Source organism: Camarhynchus parvulus, chromosome 1A, assembly GCF_901933205.1.
Source record: "Camarhynchus parvulus chromosome 1A, STF_HiC, whole genome shotgun sequence".
Taxonomy (NCBI): domain Eukaryota; kingdom Metazoa; phylum Chordata; class Aves; order Passeriformes; family Thraupidae; genus Camarhynchus; species Camarhynchus parvulus.
Window position 1 is genome coordinate 22,352,778 of NC_044586.1, and position 11,481 is coordinate 22,364,258.

General features: G+C 46.9%; 1 protein-coding gene across 2 annotated transcripts; it reads right to left on the reverse strand.

Moving 5' to 3' along the window:
• Positions 1-77: 77 nt before the first annotated feature.
• JOSD1 (Josephin domain containing 1) lies at positions 78-10,584 on the reverse strand. 2 transcript variants are annotated; one of them, XM_030960289.1, is made up of 5 exons: positions 10,540-10,584; positions 9,344-10,149; positions 4,014-4,142; positions 3,709-3,903; positions 78-2,507 (listed from the first exon to the last, which is right to left on the reverse strand). In XM_030960289.1, the coding sequence occupies exons 2-5, from the start codon at positions 9,526-9,528 to the stop codon at positions 2,408-2,410; spliced, it is 609 nt and encodes a 202-aa protein (XP_030816149.1). In that variant the 5' UTR covers positions 9,529-10,149; positions 10,540-10,584; the 3' UTR covers positions 78-2,407. The 2 variants fall into 2 exon arrangements, with proteins under 2 accessions (XP_030816149.1, XP_030816150.1); XM_030960290.1 differs by lacking the exon at positions 10,540-10,584 and adding an exon at positions 10,414-10,431.
• Between the last annotated feature and the right edge of the window lie 897 nt (positions 10,585-11,481).

Below are 11,481 nucleotides of genomic sequence, written 5' to 3' on the forward strand. Positions count from 1 at the left end.
TTAAGGGAATTCTGGGAGGTGACCCTACCTCGGCACCAGTGTCCCATGTTTGTTCTTAATGCACAGAAATGTGGTGGTTTTATAACCAAAGAAAAAAAAATTTATTTATCCTTTACATACTTTGTTACAGAACAATTCAATTGAACATACAGAAGTGATAGGACATTTATATGGAAACTTTTTTTTTCCATTTTTAATATTTGGTTAAACAAAATACATCTCTGTAAACAAACCCAAGACAAGGCTCTAACAAAACCAAACAAGCAAGAAAACAAAGAGGGGCTTCCCCGCTCCCGAGCAGTGGGACTGGACCAGCTCACCCACCCCCGGGCACAGCAGCCTCACCTCCCACAGGGATGTGATCACACACTTTCCCTTTACCTGAGCAGCTGGATCACACTGTTTCTCCCCCGGGAAAGCAGCTGACATACAAGGAGAGGAAAGCAGCCCCAAAGTATTTTAAAACATCTTTGCATATTGTGCACTGATCCATTGGCTTGCAGTTTCCATGCAAACAGGGTTTTTCTCCAAAGTGCAACTTCAATCAGCATAGAAAATGTTGCTGTTGAGATTTATATTTTCCCCTCTTGAAGAAATGGCTTCAAGTCAGGAGCAGAATGCCTGCAGGCTGAACATCCTGCCTGGAAAGTGTTTAAAAACTCTGCCAGCTGGTATTGGTCATTGGAATGTGTTACGAAATAGGACTTTTTAAAATGTAAGAGCCATTTGCCCTTGACTGTGGGAGGCTGTGCTCAAAGGACTGCAAAAGTGCTTGCCAGATGTCCGGGGGTCAGCAAACACCATCGTCCTGTCGTCATGTGGCCTCTGTTCTCTGTTGGGAGGTGCCACTTTGGTGGTCTCTGAGGTTCGAGCACCTGCTCATGCATTTGAAGAGCTCTGAAGTCTGAAGAGAAAAATAACTGAGAAAAGGTCATTACAATCCCTCCTTTCACCAGCTCAAACATCAGTAATGAGAATTTCCTGCATGATGGAACAGGATCCTTCGAGCTCCATCAGGTCCCAGAGGTTGCTGTTCAACCAAGACACGTAAAGATGGAAGCAACGAGCAGCTCAGCCAGGAAGTGCTAAACACAACAAAGTGAGTTCCAGATCCAGCATCTCCTCCTCCTGCCATGGAAGGCATGGCTGAGCTACAGCTCTCCTGGGTGACTGGGAAACAGCCGGTGGAGATTCCTCTTAGTGTCTCCGTGTCTAGTTTCTCTTCCCCATGGAAGGCAGAAAAAAGCAATTCACCCATTAATGGAATGTTTGTTGGCCAATGCTAAAGGAGAGGTTGGTTCAACTACCAAGCCAGGGTGTCTCCAATGCCTGGAAGTTCTGGTGGACCCTCTGCAGCTCCCACACCAGCAGATGGTAGCAATAAAAGAGCAAAACTGACTGCTATAAAGGCTTCCCTCCTCAGCCCATTTTTATTTTATAACTTGACCTCTTTCATTTCACATTACATCCGTGACTGTGGACTGGACTTCTGGAGAGGAGAAAAAGGGAATTAATTTCTTTGAAAACCTCTTCAGCTTTATTCCTCTCTCCAAGGAGCCCCTAAACTACTGGGTGACCATGCAGAAAACCAAAATAACTGTTAAAAAATAGTAAAAAAACCCCCACCATAGCACAAAGAAACCTAAGCAGACTGTGGCCTCTCTCCAGTCCAGTAACTTGATACTCCTCAGTCATCCTGTGCTTGCTGTTTCCATGTCACCTTAGCCAGACACACACTGCCAAACAACCACTCACCACATACATAAATCCTTGGAGACCCTGGGGAAGAATCCTCTAGCTACCCGAAGAATTTCTTGGAAGATGACTCTGGTTTTATTATTGTTTCCTAATTCCTGGCACAAACCAGCCCTAAGAAGCAGAGGGTCGTGCTGAGCACCGTACCATTCCTAGTGTTCTGAGTATCCTGAGAGACCCTTAGGAATTGCAAATGTCTTCACAACAATTTGTTTTGGAGGGAGAGAACTGTAAAGAGGTGGCAGCGTGCTCAGTCCCTGCTCCTTCCTGACAAGCCCTGGAGAGAGCAGTGTCCCACCCACAGAGCCTTGAACCACGTGGGGAAATGGAGGCCCAGGGTTTCCAGGCACTCTCTCCCCAGCCCAGTTTTTCAAGAGTGCGATGCCTTCCAGCTGGCCAGAGGGCACTGCAGCTCATCCACCTTGCAATTAAAGTGACTGGCTTCCAGTTTCCTCTGCTCTGCCCTCAGTTCTTCCCCACCCACCACCCCAGTGTCCTGTGCCATTGCCCTATTGCACCAAGGAAGGGAGAGAAGAGCCTAACAAAGGAAATTCCAGACGAAGAGAGTCGGGGCACCCATTATCCAGGTTTTAGGACATCAGGAGTTCGGTAAAGGGGAAGAACTGTAGTGGGAGGACAGAGCTGGCCCAGGTCACACATCAGCTCTCCAGGTCTGATGTGCTTCCACCTCCTCTGGCACCACCAATAGGAGTTCACAGTTCTTTCCTCTCAGCTGGTGTTTCAAAAATTTCCTATCATAAAGAGAAATAGAAACAAGTGCTACTGAATGCAGAACTTTGTCATCTACAACAACAATTAAATATTATCTTAACCTCCACAGAGATGAGTCTATATATATATATCTATATATATGCCACTTTCTTACTTTCCAAGGCAAGAAAAACAGAATTAAAACCAAATTTAGTTTCTTCCAAGATCAAGAATCCCACCTTAACTTTAAATATTTCCAACAAATCTGGGGAAATCTTTTTATTCTATAAAAAGAACACCCCATCATACAGATGTCCTTAGCAGCAGTGTACCACTTGGTCATTTGACATGGTTTTTTAGTCCTTTTCTGCACGTAAGCTTTTTCTAATACCAAACTTGGATTACTTCAAATAAATATGAAAAATCAACATTTCCTCCAATGTCTTTTGGTCCAGATTTCCAAAACTCCCAGTAAAGAAAGCCCTCATTTATTGCTGAAGAACGATACATCTAGGATAAAATCCACCAGAACCTCTGCACAGTAGTTTCACAAGAAATTTACCAAAACTTCAGTGGCACGGCTGGCTCTGCAAACACTGCACATGTGCAATCCCTATCTCAGAACAAGAATAGTCAAGGAAGCAAAGCTGCTAGTAGGATTTACGGCATGATGGAATGGAAGCTAAACAGCAATCAAGAGCAGGTGAAACTTTATAAAGTATTTACAATGACCTTCTTGTGTTAAAATTGAAGAGGGAAGGGGAGCCAAGCCAGAAGGGCAGTGTATGCTTACATAGGAAAAGGGATTCCTAACAAACAGCTCTTACTCCTCTCAGGGAGATAAGGCTGCACTTTTAGTCTGGAAAGTCTTTTGTTGGAGACATACAGATTGTTACTAAAGAGGCAAAGAATACTGATACTGTGATGTTCAAGGAGGGAGCAGGGCACAGCACATCGTGTTGCAGGTGTCCCCCGCTAATACCAGAGACAGCCTCTACCTTTGCCACAGACAGAGCCAGACACGTAAGAGGCCAAGTCAAGCTCTCCTGAGCTGATAGAGACACCACTGCCAAAAGCATTTCCCTGGCTTTGCAGAAATGGGGCATAAATCCAAGTGGAGGCAGAAGAACCTTATTACTCTCAAATTTTTACAACTGAAAGTCAGCCATACATGTTTCAATCACCAACTGTTAAAGGACAGACTTCTTACCTCCAACAGGGACGGATTAGAGGAAATCCTACCTGAGCTCACTTTCACCTCCAATCCACTCGGGCACCTTGAGCTTGGAGTCGAGGTTGTAGTAGGTGCCTCCCACCTCCCGGACACAGATCCAGTGCTGTCGCTTGAGGGGGAGCTTCAAGGGGCCCCAGCAAAGGCTGGAGGGCAGATTCATGATGAAGCCCATCACGTTAGACAGGGCAATGGCGTTAACATCCCTGAAAGAGTGCACACCATCAAACAGATTATGTTCTGGTGCTTTCACTTCAATCTCTTTCTCAGTTTTACAAAGAGTAGCCACCTCCAGAATGACACAGCTTCTCAGTACCTGCGCTTATCCCACCAAACCGCTTCGTAGCCTTTGGTCTGAAGTGCTGCCATAATCACGTTCACATCATAGTTCCCATTCCCCAGCATGCTCTTCTTGTGGGGGGTCACCATGGTGTTGGGAGACAGCCTGCAAACAGAAGAGGAGACTGCTCTAGCAGATGTCTGCTGAACCTGTGTTCCATAACCTGCTATATAACTTGAAGTCCATTTCCAGGGGTTTTGTGTTTAAACACAAACTATTCCATGCCCCCCTTATCCGTCATCAAATGGGCTGAGGGAACTAAGTAATGCTTTAAGAATAACTTTGATGTACAAAGCCTCCAAAAATCCTGCCTTTGATACAAAAGAAATCACAAAGCTCTTTCTCCCTGACCCCTTGAACTGGTACTTCTGAAGGATGCTTCAATGATGATTTTTCCTCAACTTACAGTCAGAGTAAATGCCAGTTTGCTGTTTAGGACAGCGGCTATCACAATTTCAAGAGTCCAACAGTCAACAGCAGTCTTAAAGACTGGATGAGAAAAAGAGGCACAGGTTGGCTGCAGGAAAGGTTGTTCTTCCTCCTCCTCCTCCACTGGTAAAGGAAAGAAGTATTCAGACACAAAGTTGTGAAGATACTTGGGGTTGGGAGCTTTCCAAAGCTGTTGTGGTTGCTAGGTGATAAAAAATATCTGTTGCTGTAGGTAAGTAAACAGATAATCCTGATGCAAATAAATCTCTTCAGCTTCAACCTGTAAGTTTGCTTAGGCATCACCTGCATTACCACAGCATCTAAAAATGCCAAACCACAGTCTATCACGTTCATACAATCACATAATATCCTGAGTTGGAAGGGATTCACACGGAGTCCACTCCTGGTCCCAGATAGGACAGCCCCAAGGATTACACCATGTGCTTGACAGCATTGTCCTAACTCCTCTTCAACTCTGTCAGGCTTGGTGCTGTGACCACTTCCCTGGGGAGCTTGTGCCAGTGCCCAGCTACCCTCTGGGTGAAGAACTTTTCCTAATATCCAAACTAAACCTCCTCTGACAGTGCCTCATGCCATTCCTTCAGGTCCTGTTATTGGTCACCTGAGAGGAGACATCAATGCCTGCCCCTCCACCTCCTCTTGTGAGGAAGCTGTGGGCTGCTACGAGGTTACATGCCAAAAATGTGTAACAGCCTTTGCACAAGTTCAGATAATGGATGTGAGACACAACATGGAGATGTAGCAAAAAAGCCTGTTAACCACTCTTATGGTTTTATGTTTCCCCCCTCTGCCTAAGAATTTTTGTAAGGAGGGAAAACAAAAGGAGCTACTATTATGAAGATGACAGCAGGAAAAGCAAGCATGGGGGAAACTGGGAGCAGAGAACAACAACGTCACATAATGCCAATCCAAAGAAAGTCAAGCCTCAGATGAGTTCTGTTGTGATGAGTTGATCTTTCCATTAATAAGGACTCCATTAATTCTGCTAGTGCAAAGTTCAGATATCATCCAAACATCTGTATTTTACCTGCCTCCTCCTCCTGTCAACTGCATCCTCAAAACTCCTAGTGTTTCTGCAAGTTTTTCACTCAGCTTTTACCACACTGAATATTCTGCAGGCATATTTCATCACTGGAAATCCTTCAGCCCTTCTTCATTCCTGCCCTTCTTACCCAACAAATTATATGTCTTTAAAAAGGTGTCCATGCAGCAGTGGCGGAAGATGTGGAAAATTCTTTTTAACTGTAGCACAATAGTGTTTGATCCCCATATATGTGATGAATGCTTAGTTTTGTACCATACAGTACCTTGTACAAATTCCAGAGATTAATGTGGCTTTTTGTTAACTCCCTACATCTGTGACTAACAGTCTTGTATCAGCTAGCATTTCCTTATTTACCTATATCAGCCACTGGGATGTACTAGCAGATGTCTTAGTTTTGAGAACAAAGATAGAGTGCCAGGGCAAAGAATGATAAGAGAAGTGCATCGTGACCTGACAACATACTTGAGATAGTCTCAAGGTAAAAAGATTAATTAGAGGATCCAGAATCATAAATGGAAAATCTAGGGAATGCGATGTTCCCAAATGACCACCAAAGACCCTCAAAAGACCCCTACTGATATCCAAATAAATCCATGGAAACAATTAACATATATGCATGTATTCAGGAAATATAATGCACTTGGTAATAGAAATGCAGTGCATATATACTGGTTTCATGCAGATAACCTGGTCTGGTTGTATGACTAGTACACTGCAGGGTGCACACATTAGGTGGAGCGATCCCCATGCACCCAGCACGCTGAATGAAGTAATGTCATCTTTCTTACTTATCCAGCTGTGGAGAGTTCACTTCCCAGTTTTCAGTGACACTCTGACAGCATAAGGCATTTGACAAGAAAGCAGTGGACTGAGTAGGCAGTTTCAGAGCAACCAAGGCTGGAGAGGCTAGAGACAGGTAGCCTTTGTCTTCAGCTGTGAGTTTTTCTGCAGTGGAGCAGTCTGCAGCAGAACAGTCTGGGAAGCATGTTCACTACAAAAGGAAGAGGAGTCCACAATACCATGGTAAGAGGAAAAGCTGTTAATACCCACCATGGGGTGTATTTTACTAATCAGAGATAGAACCTGCAGCTTGTCACAGCTCTTCCAGCATCTCCATAAAGCAAGACCATTTGGCTATGCCTGATTCCTTAAGATCATTGCTTCAACCTACCAACTCTCCTAAGAGCCAGTGAGCAAAGAAAACCTTACAATCCAGAGAGCCCTCTGGGGTGCAGAAGCACCCTCTCATGGCACCATTTTCCAGACAAGTTTATTCAAGAGCTGAAAGAACATATTGATTTTTGTTCCTTCACATAACTTCCAGAGTGCCAGAAACGCGATGGGGTGACCAGCATGGACAACAAAAAACTGGCATGTATGAGCAAACTTGCCCCAAGAACCACCTCAACATCTTGACCCACACATACCTAGGCAGGGTCCACAATGATCAGCTGAAGGATTCTGACCAGGCAAGGAATTAAACTGTTGTTTTGGTATTTTTTATCTAGCCACTGAGCTGAGGAAGACTGACAAAGCTGGACAGAAATCCAGGTAAGTAATCCTCCTGATCTTTCTATTAGAAACTTTCATCAACATGTTGTCTTAACACAAGGGGATCCAAGACTGGGGGCATGCAGCTGTCTCTCCTAATCAGGTCCCAGTATGCAGACTCCAGTGAAGCAAAGAGATTTTGTTTGTATCCCATGCAACACTTGGAACATGCAATCATACTTCCTGCAACAAAAGCCCGAGGAACATCAAAAATGTATTTCTTGTTTTAAAGGAAAGAAGAGGGAAAGACTACACAATCAGAGAGGTGCCCAGACCAAGTTTTAGCATATGCTCGAGATGATAATCATCAGACTACCCTGGCCTTACATAATAGGATGCAGCAAAAGGGAAGCTAATGATTAAGCAATGTGGTTCAATCATTCTCCAAGGAATGTGGTAAAAGCTAGAGAGCTTATTTGTGATTTTGTTACCTTATCAACACCAGGTTTAAAAATCAGACCTCACCATTTTTACAGGTTTTTAAAAATATTCATCTGTCCTTTATCAATACATTGAATGTGAGTAGACACAGGAAAAGACAAATGACATAAAAAGGGCAACTAAATTCACACTTCTTAAAGGCAAGTCAAAGAGCTACACACAAGTAGCCACCCAACAGAAACAGAAAGGCAGTGGCAATTCTTTTGTATAACTTATAGCTCATCCATTTCCAAGAGGAATATCCATGTGTATTTCCATACTACCATGGGGCTGAATCCATCTGTGTATCTTGATCTGAATACTAGGATGGAACAATTCCAGGTTGGAATAAAAGACAAGCTCTCCCTTCTAGAGAAAGAGGTCCAACAAGATTAATATCCAGTCTTCTTCTGAGAGGTTTCATGCTGCACACTAATTCTGTCTCACCAAATGCAATGAAAGCCAACTAATTAGATCATCACACTCCTTCTACCACATGAACTGCCTTTGTTTGCTTCAGGCCAAGAGCAATCCAGCTGTGATTAAGATTCTGACAATTGCCGCTCTGGAACAAAACCACAGTGTGTTTACACTGGACAAAGAGTGCCTTGAGCCTGCCACAGACCAGCTCCACTCCAGGAGCAGGAGTTTTATCTGTAACACTACAATAAATAGCATTTTAGTCTGATACTTGTTATTGTCCTTCACCACATTCTCTGCCAAAGACAGGCATGAGTTTGATGAGTCAAGTACCAGTTTCATAAATTTGCCAGTTTTCAGGAGAGCTGCACCAGGCCCACAGCTCCCTGTCATCAGCACAGGGTACCAGGACTGCCTCATCCAACACCAGGTGCTGCCATGATGTGGATCTCCCGCTTGTCACAAACACAAGATGCTGGATGCTGCTGGTAACAGGTATTCAACCCCATAACTTACACCATGTTTACAAAATCTGCAGGTTGCAAAAAAACCCTGCATCTGCAGGTTGACTATCAGAGGAGAGCTCCTTTGCATTGTTTCCTTTATCATCATTTAGATTCATCAGCGGTGGGTCACCAGAACTCATAAAGGCTCACACAGGAGAATTTCCATAAAGCATCAAAACACCATAAAATAAACACTGAGCAAAATATGAGCTATTGCACAGGCCACATTAATAATTTATATTCATCCCTGCAAAACTCAAACCTACTTTATTAATTATCTGAAGCTCCTGGGAAACATTTAGCAATGCCACAGGAAACAGGCATCCAGCTACTGAAATTAAATCCAGTATAAGAGAGTACAGAGAGTCTTGCTGCATGGTAAAAAAGCCCATAATATTTGAAGAACTTCACTGAACCTTTTGAATAAGGAATCACTCATTTGGCAAAACTCCTACTTTCCTGACTTTTAAAACTTTTTAAAAGTTTTGCAGCACTCAGTCAGTAAGTCATTCCTGCTACCTTCATTCTCCCAAGGCAATGCCCAAATCCATTATTAAATCTAGGTAATTTATCTACACAAGTGAGGGGCAAAAATATGGAAGACAGGTAGAAGAGGCATTAAGGTGAGTAGAGAGGAAGATAGCACTCCAACCATGACAGCATCTACAATAAAACCCTTGGATACAAAGCTGGCAGCCAGAACAGATTAAGAAACAAGTAAAATGAGAAAGAATTGCTGCATGGAGGGACAAAAGAAAAAGGATGGGGTTAAAACACCAAGATACATTCAGTTCAAAGCAGTGTCACAGTCTGAATCGCTCCTTTTCTTTCTACTTCCCCCCAGGTAACACCCAAAATTTCTCCAATCAGCTGAGGACAAGGGGAAGCTAATGCCAGTACAGAGCACATCCTACCTCTGGAAAATCTCCTGCAGGGTTTCCCTAGTGAAGGCGTTGCTGTCCTGGAAGACATTGTTGAGGGCATGGAGGGCACACAGCTCCCTGCGTTGCTTCTCATGGTAAATGTGCTGTGGCGGTTGCTGGGATGGCTCTGGCGATTCCGATTTGGTCTTGTCACCTTTCCATGGCACACAACTCATTTTCTCGATGGATGGGTGGGGAGTAGGTGGTGAAAAATGAAGGAGGCTGAAGTTTCTGCCTCCACAGTCACAACAGCAGCCCACTGCCCCTTTCTTTTGTGGGCGAGAGGTGCTTCCAGCTTACAAATCCTCCTCTTGTGCTTCAGTTTACTCAGTAATTGCCTCTGACAGCTGGTTTTAAAAACCACATGAAGATCTGCAACCTCCCTCCTCCCATACCCCATAAAATGTAGTATTTCCCTCCCCTCCACAGAAAAAAAAAATTAAATGTCAAAGTATATAATTTTCCTTAGTCTCAAGGTACCAGCTGAAATTTATCACATCGTTCCTTTTCTTCCATCTCCTTTGGTCTACAGTGCCACTAAAAAAAGTACCCAGACCAGGTAACAAGGAGAGGCCCACCCCCAAAGTGCCAAAGGGAAGAAGATGAAGCCAGCGCCGGGTACTGCCTATAGGAGCACAGGGTGGTTAAACACTTATCAGCTGCATTCTTCCATTCCTTTGGGAACGACTGAATCCCGGCAGGAAGATGCCAACAGCTCGGGAAAGGAAACCACTTCTTGCTAGGCCACGAGAAACCCAAGTCCAGGCTGCGGGGAAGGCGACTCCTCACAGGTCACCCTGCGCTCCGACAAAGGGAAGTCTCCGTTAGCAACCAGAGGCAGCCCAAAGCCCGTGGGAGCGAGGGTAGGGCAGGCGGGACCAGCCCCACGGCCTGCCTCGCACCTCTCCACCCCGCCCCTCCCCACCCTACGCCCTCACAACCACCACCGCCAAAACAACAGCAACAGCAACCCAGGCGGGAGCCGCTTCCCACGACCGAGGCCCAGCGACCCCCGCAGCCCACCGCGCTGAGGAGAGGCCCCCGTCTAACCCCCACCCAACCCTTCGGGGCTCGCCGCTGGGCCGAGGCGCCCGCCCTTGCCCTCGGGAGGGGTGGAGGGGCCCCGCCGGGCCGGGCCGGGCCGGGCCGGGCCAGGCCAGGCCGGTCGGGTCCCGCCGACGGCTCACCGCCCGCTCGGCCCCCGGGCCGCCCCCGGCCGGCGCACGCGCGCGCCGGACCCCGCTCGCGCCACTCTCGCGCACGCACGCACACACGCGCGCGCCCCCCGCCCTCCGCACGCGCCGACGTCGGCCCCGCCCCTCTAACGTCAGCGGCAAAACGAGCGGGGACAGAAGCGAAAGCGGTCTCTGAATAAACAAACGTAAATTCCCCCGGGCTTCGTTCTGTGCCACAGGTTGGCGCCTGTGGCGGCAGTGCCACAAGCGTGCGTGTGGCTAGGCGGAGGAGCAGGACAGGCAGCTTTCCCCGCTGCTCTGCAGGGGTCACTTGCCCGTCCGCAGAGCCCCTCAGCCAGAGGGGTTTATTCCTTGGCGCTGGCGTCCTGCCTGGAGGCCCGCGCCGGCAGTCTGAACATCGTGGGCGCGCATGGCCAGCAGGCGTAGGGGTTTTCTGTAGGGAGCCCGAGGCAGTAGGGGCGGTGGGGTCCTTTGCGGACCCCGGCAGCTGGCGGCACGACGCGCCGGGACAGGAGGTCCCGCGGACTACAGGGACGCCGGGCGCACTCCCATCCTGTTCCATTGGCTGACACAGTTATCAGTAAAAAGTCCCCTCTTTCTCATTGGCTAGCCAGAGAGAATACCCTCCCACTAGGGCGGGCTCTGTTGCAGCACTTAGTCCCACCCAGGCCTTTGGGATCCCTTATTCGATTGGCTAACGAGGTTGTTTGTCAGGCAGCCCAGCTCTCCTATTGGACAGCGGACCCCGGACACGTCGAGAGGGCTCTGTTGTGTGTGTGTATGTGTAGAAAACAAGCCGAGCTGGCAGTGCGTCTCCCATTGGCTTCGCGCGCTTCCAGGGGGCGTGGCCTCTCCTCATGAATAACCACTACTCCACCCACCGTCGTCATGGCAACATGCAAATTTGGCCGCTGCACCGCCGATGATTGGCGG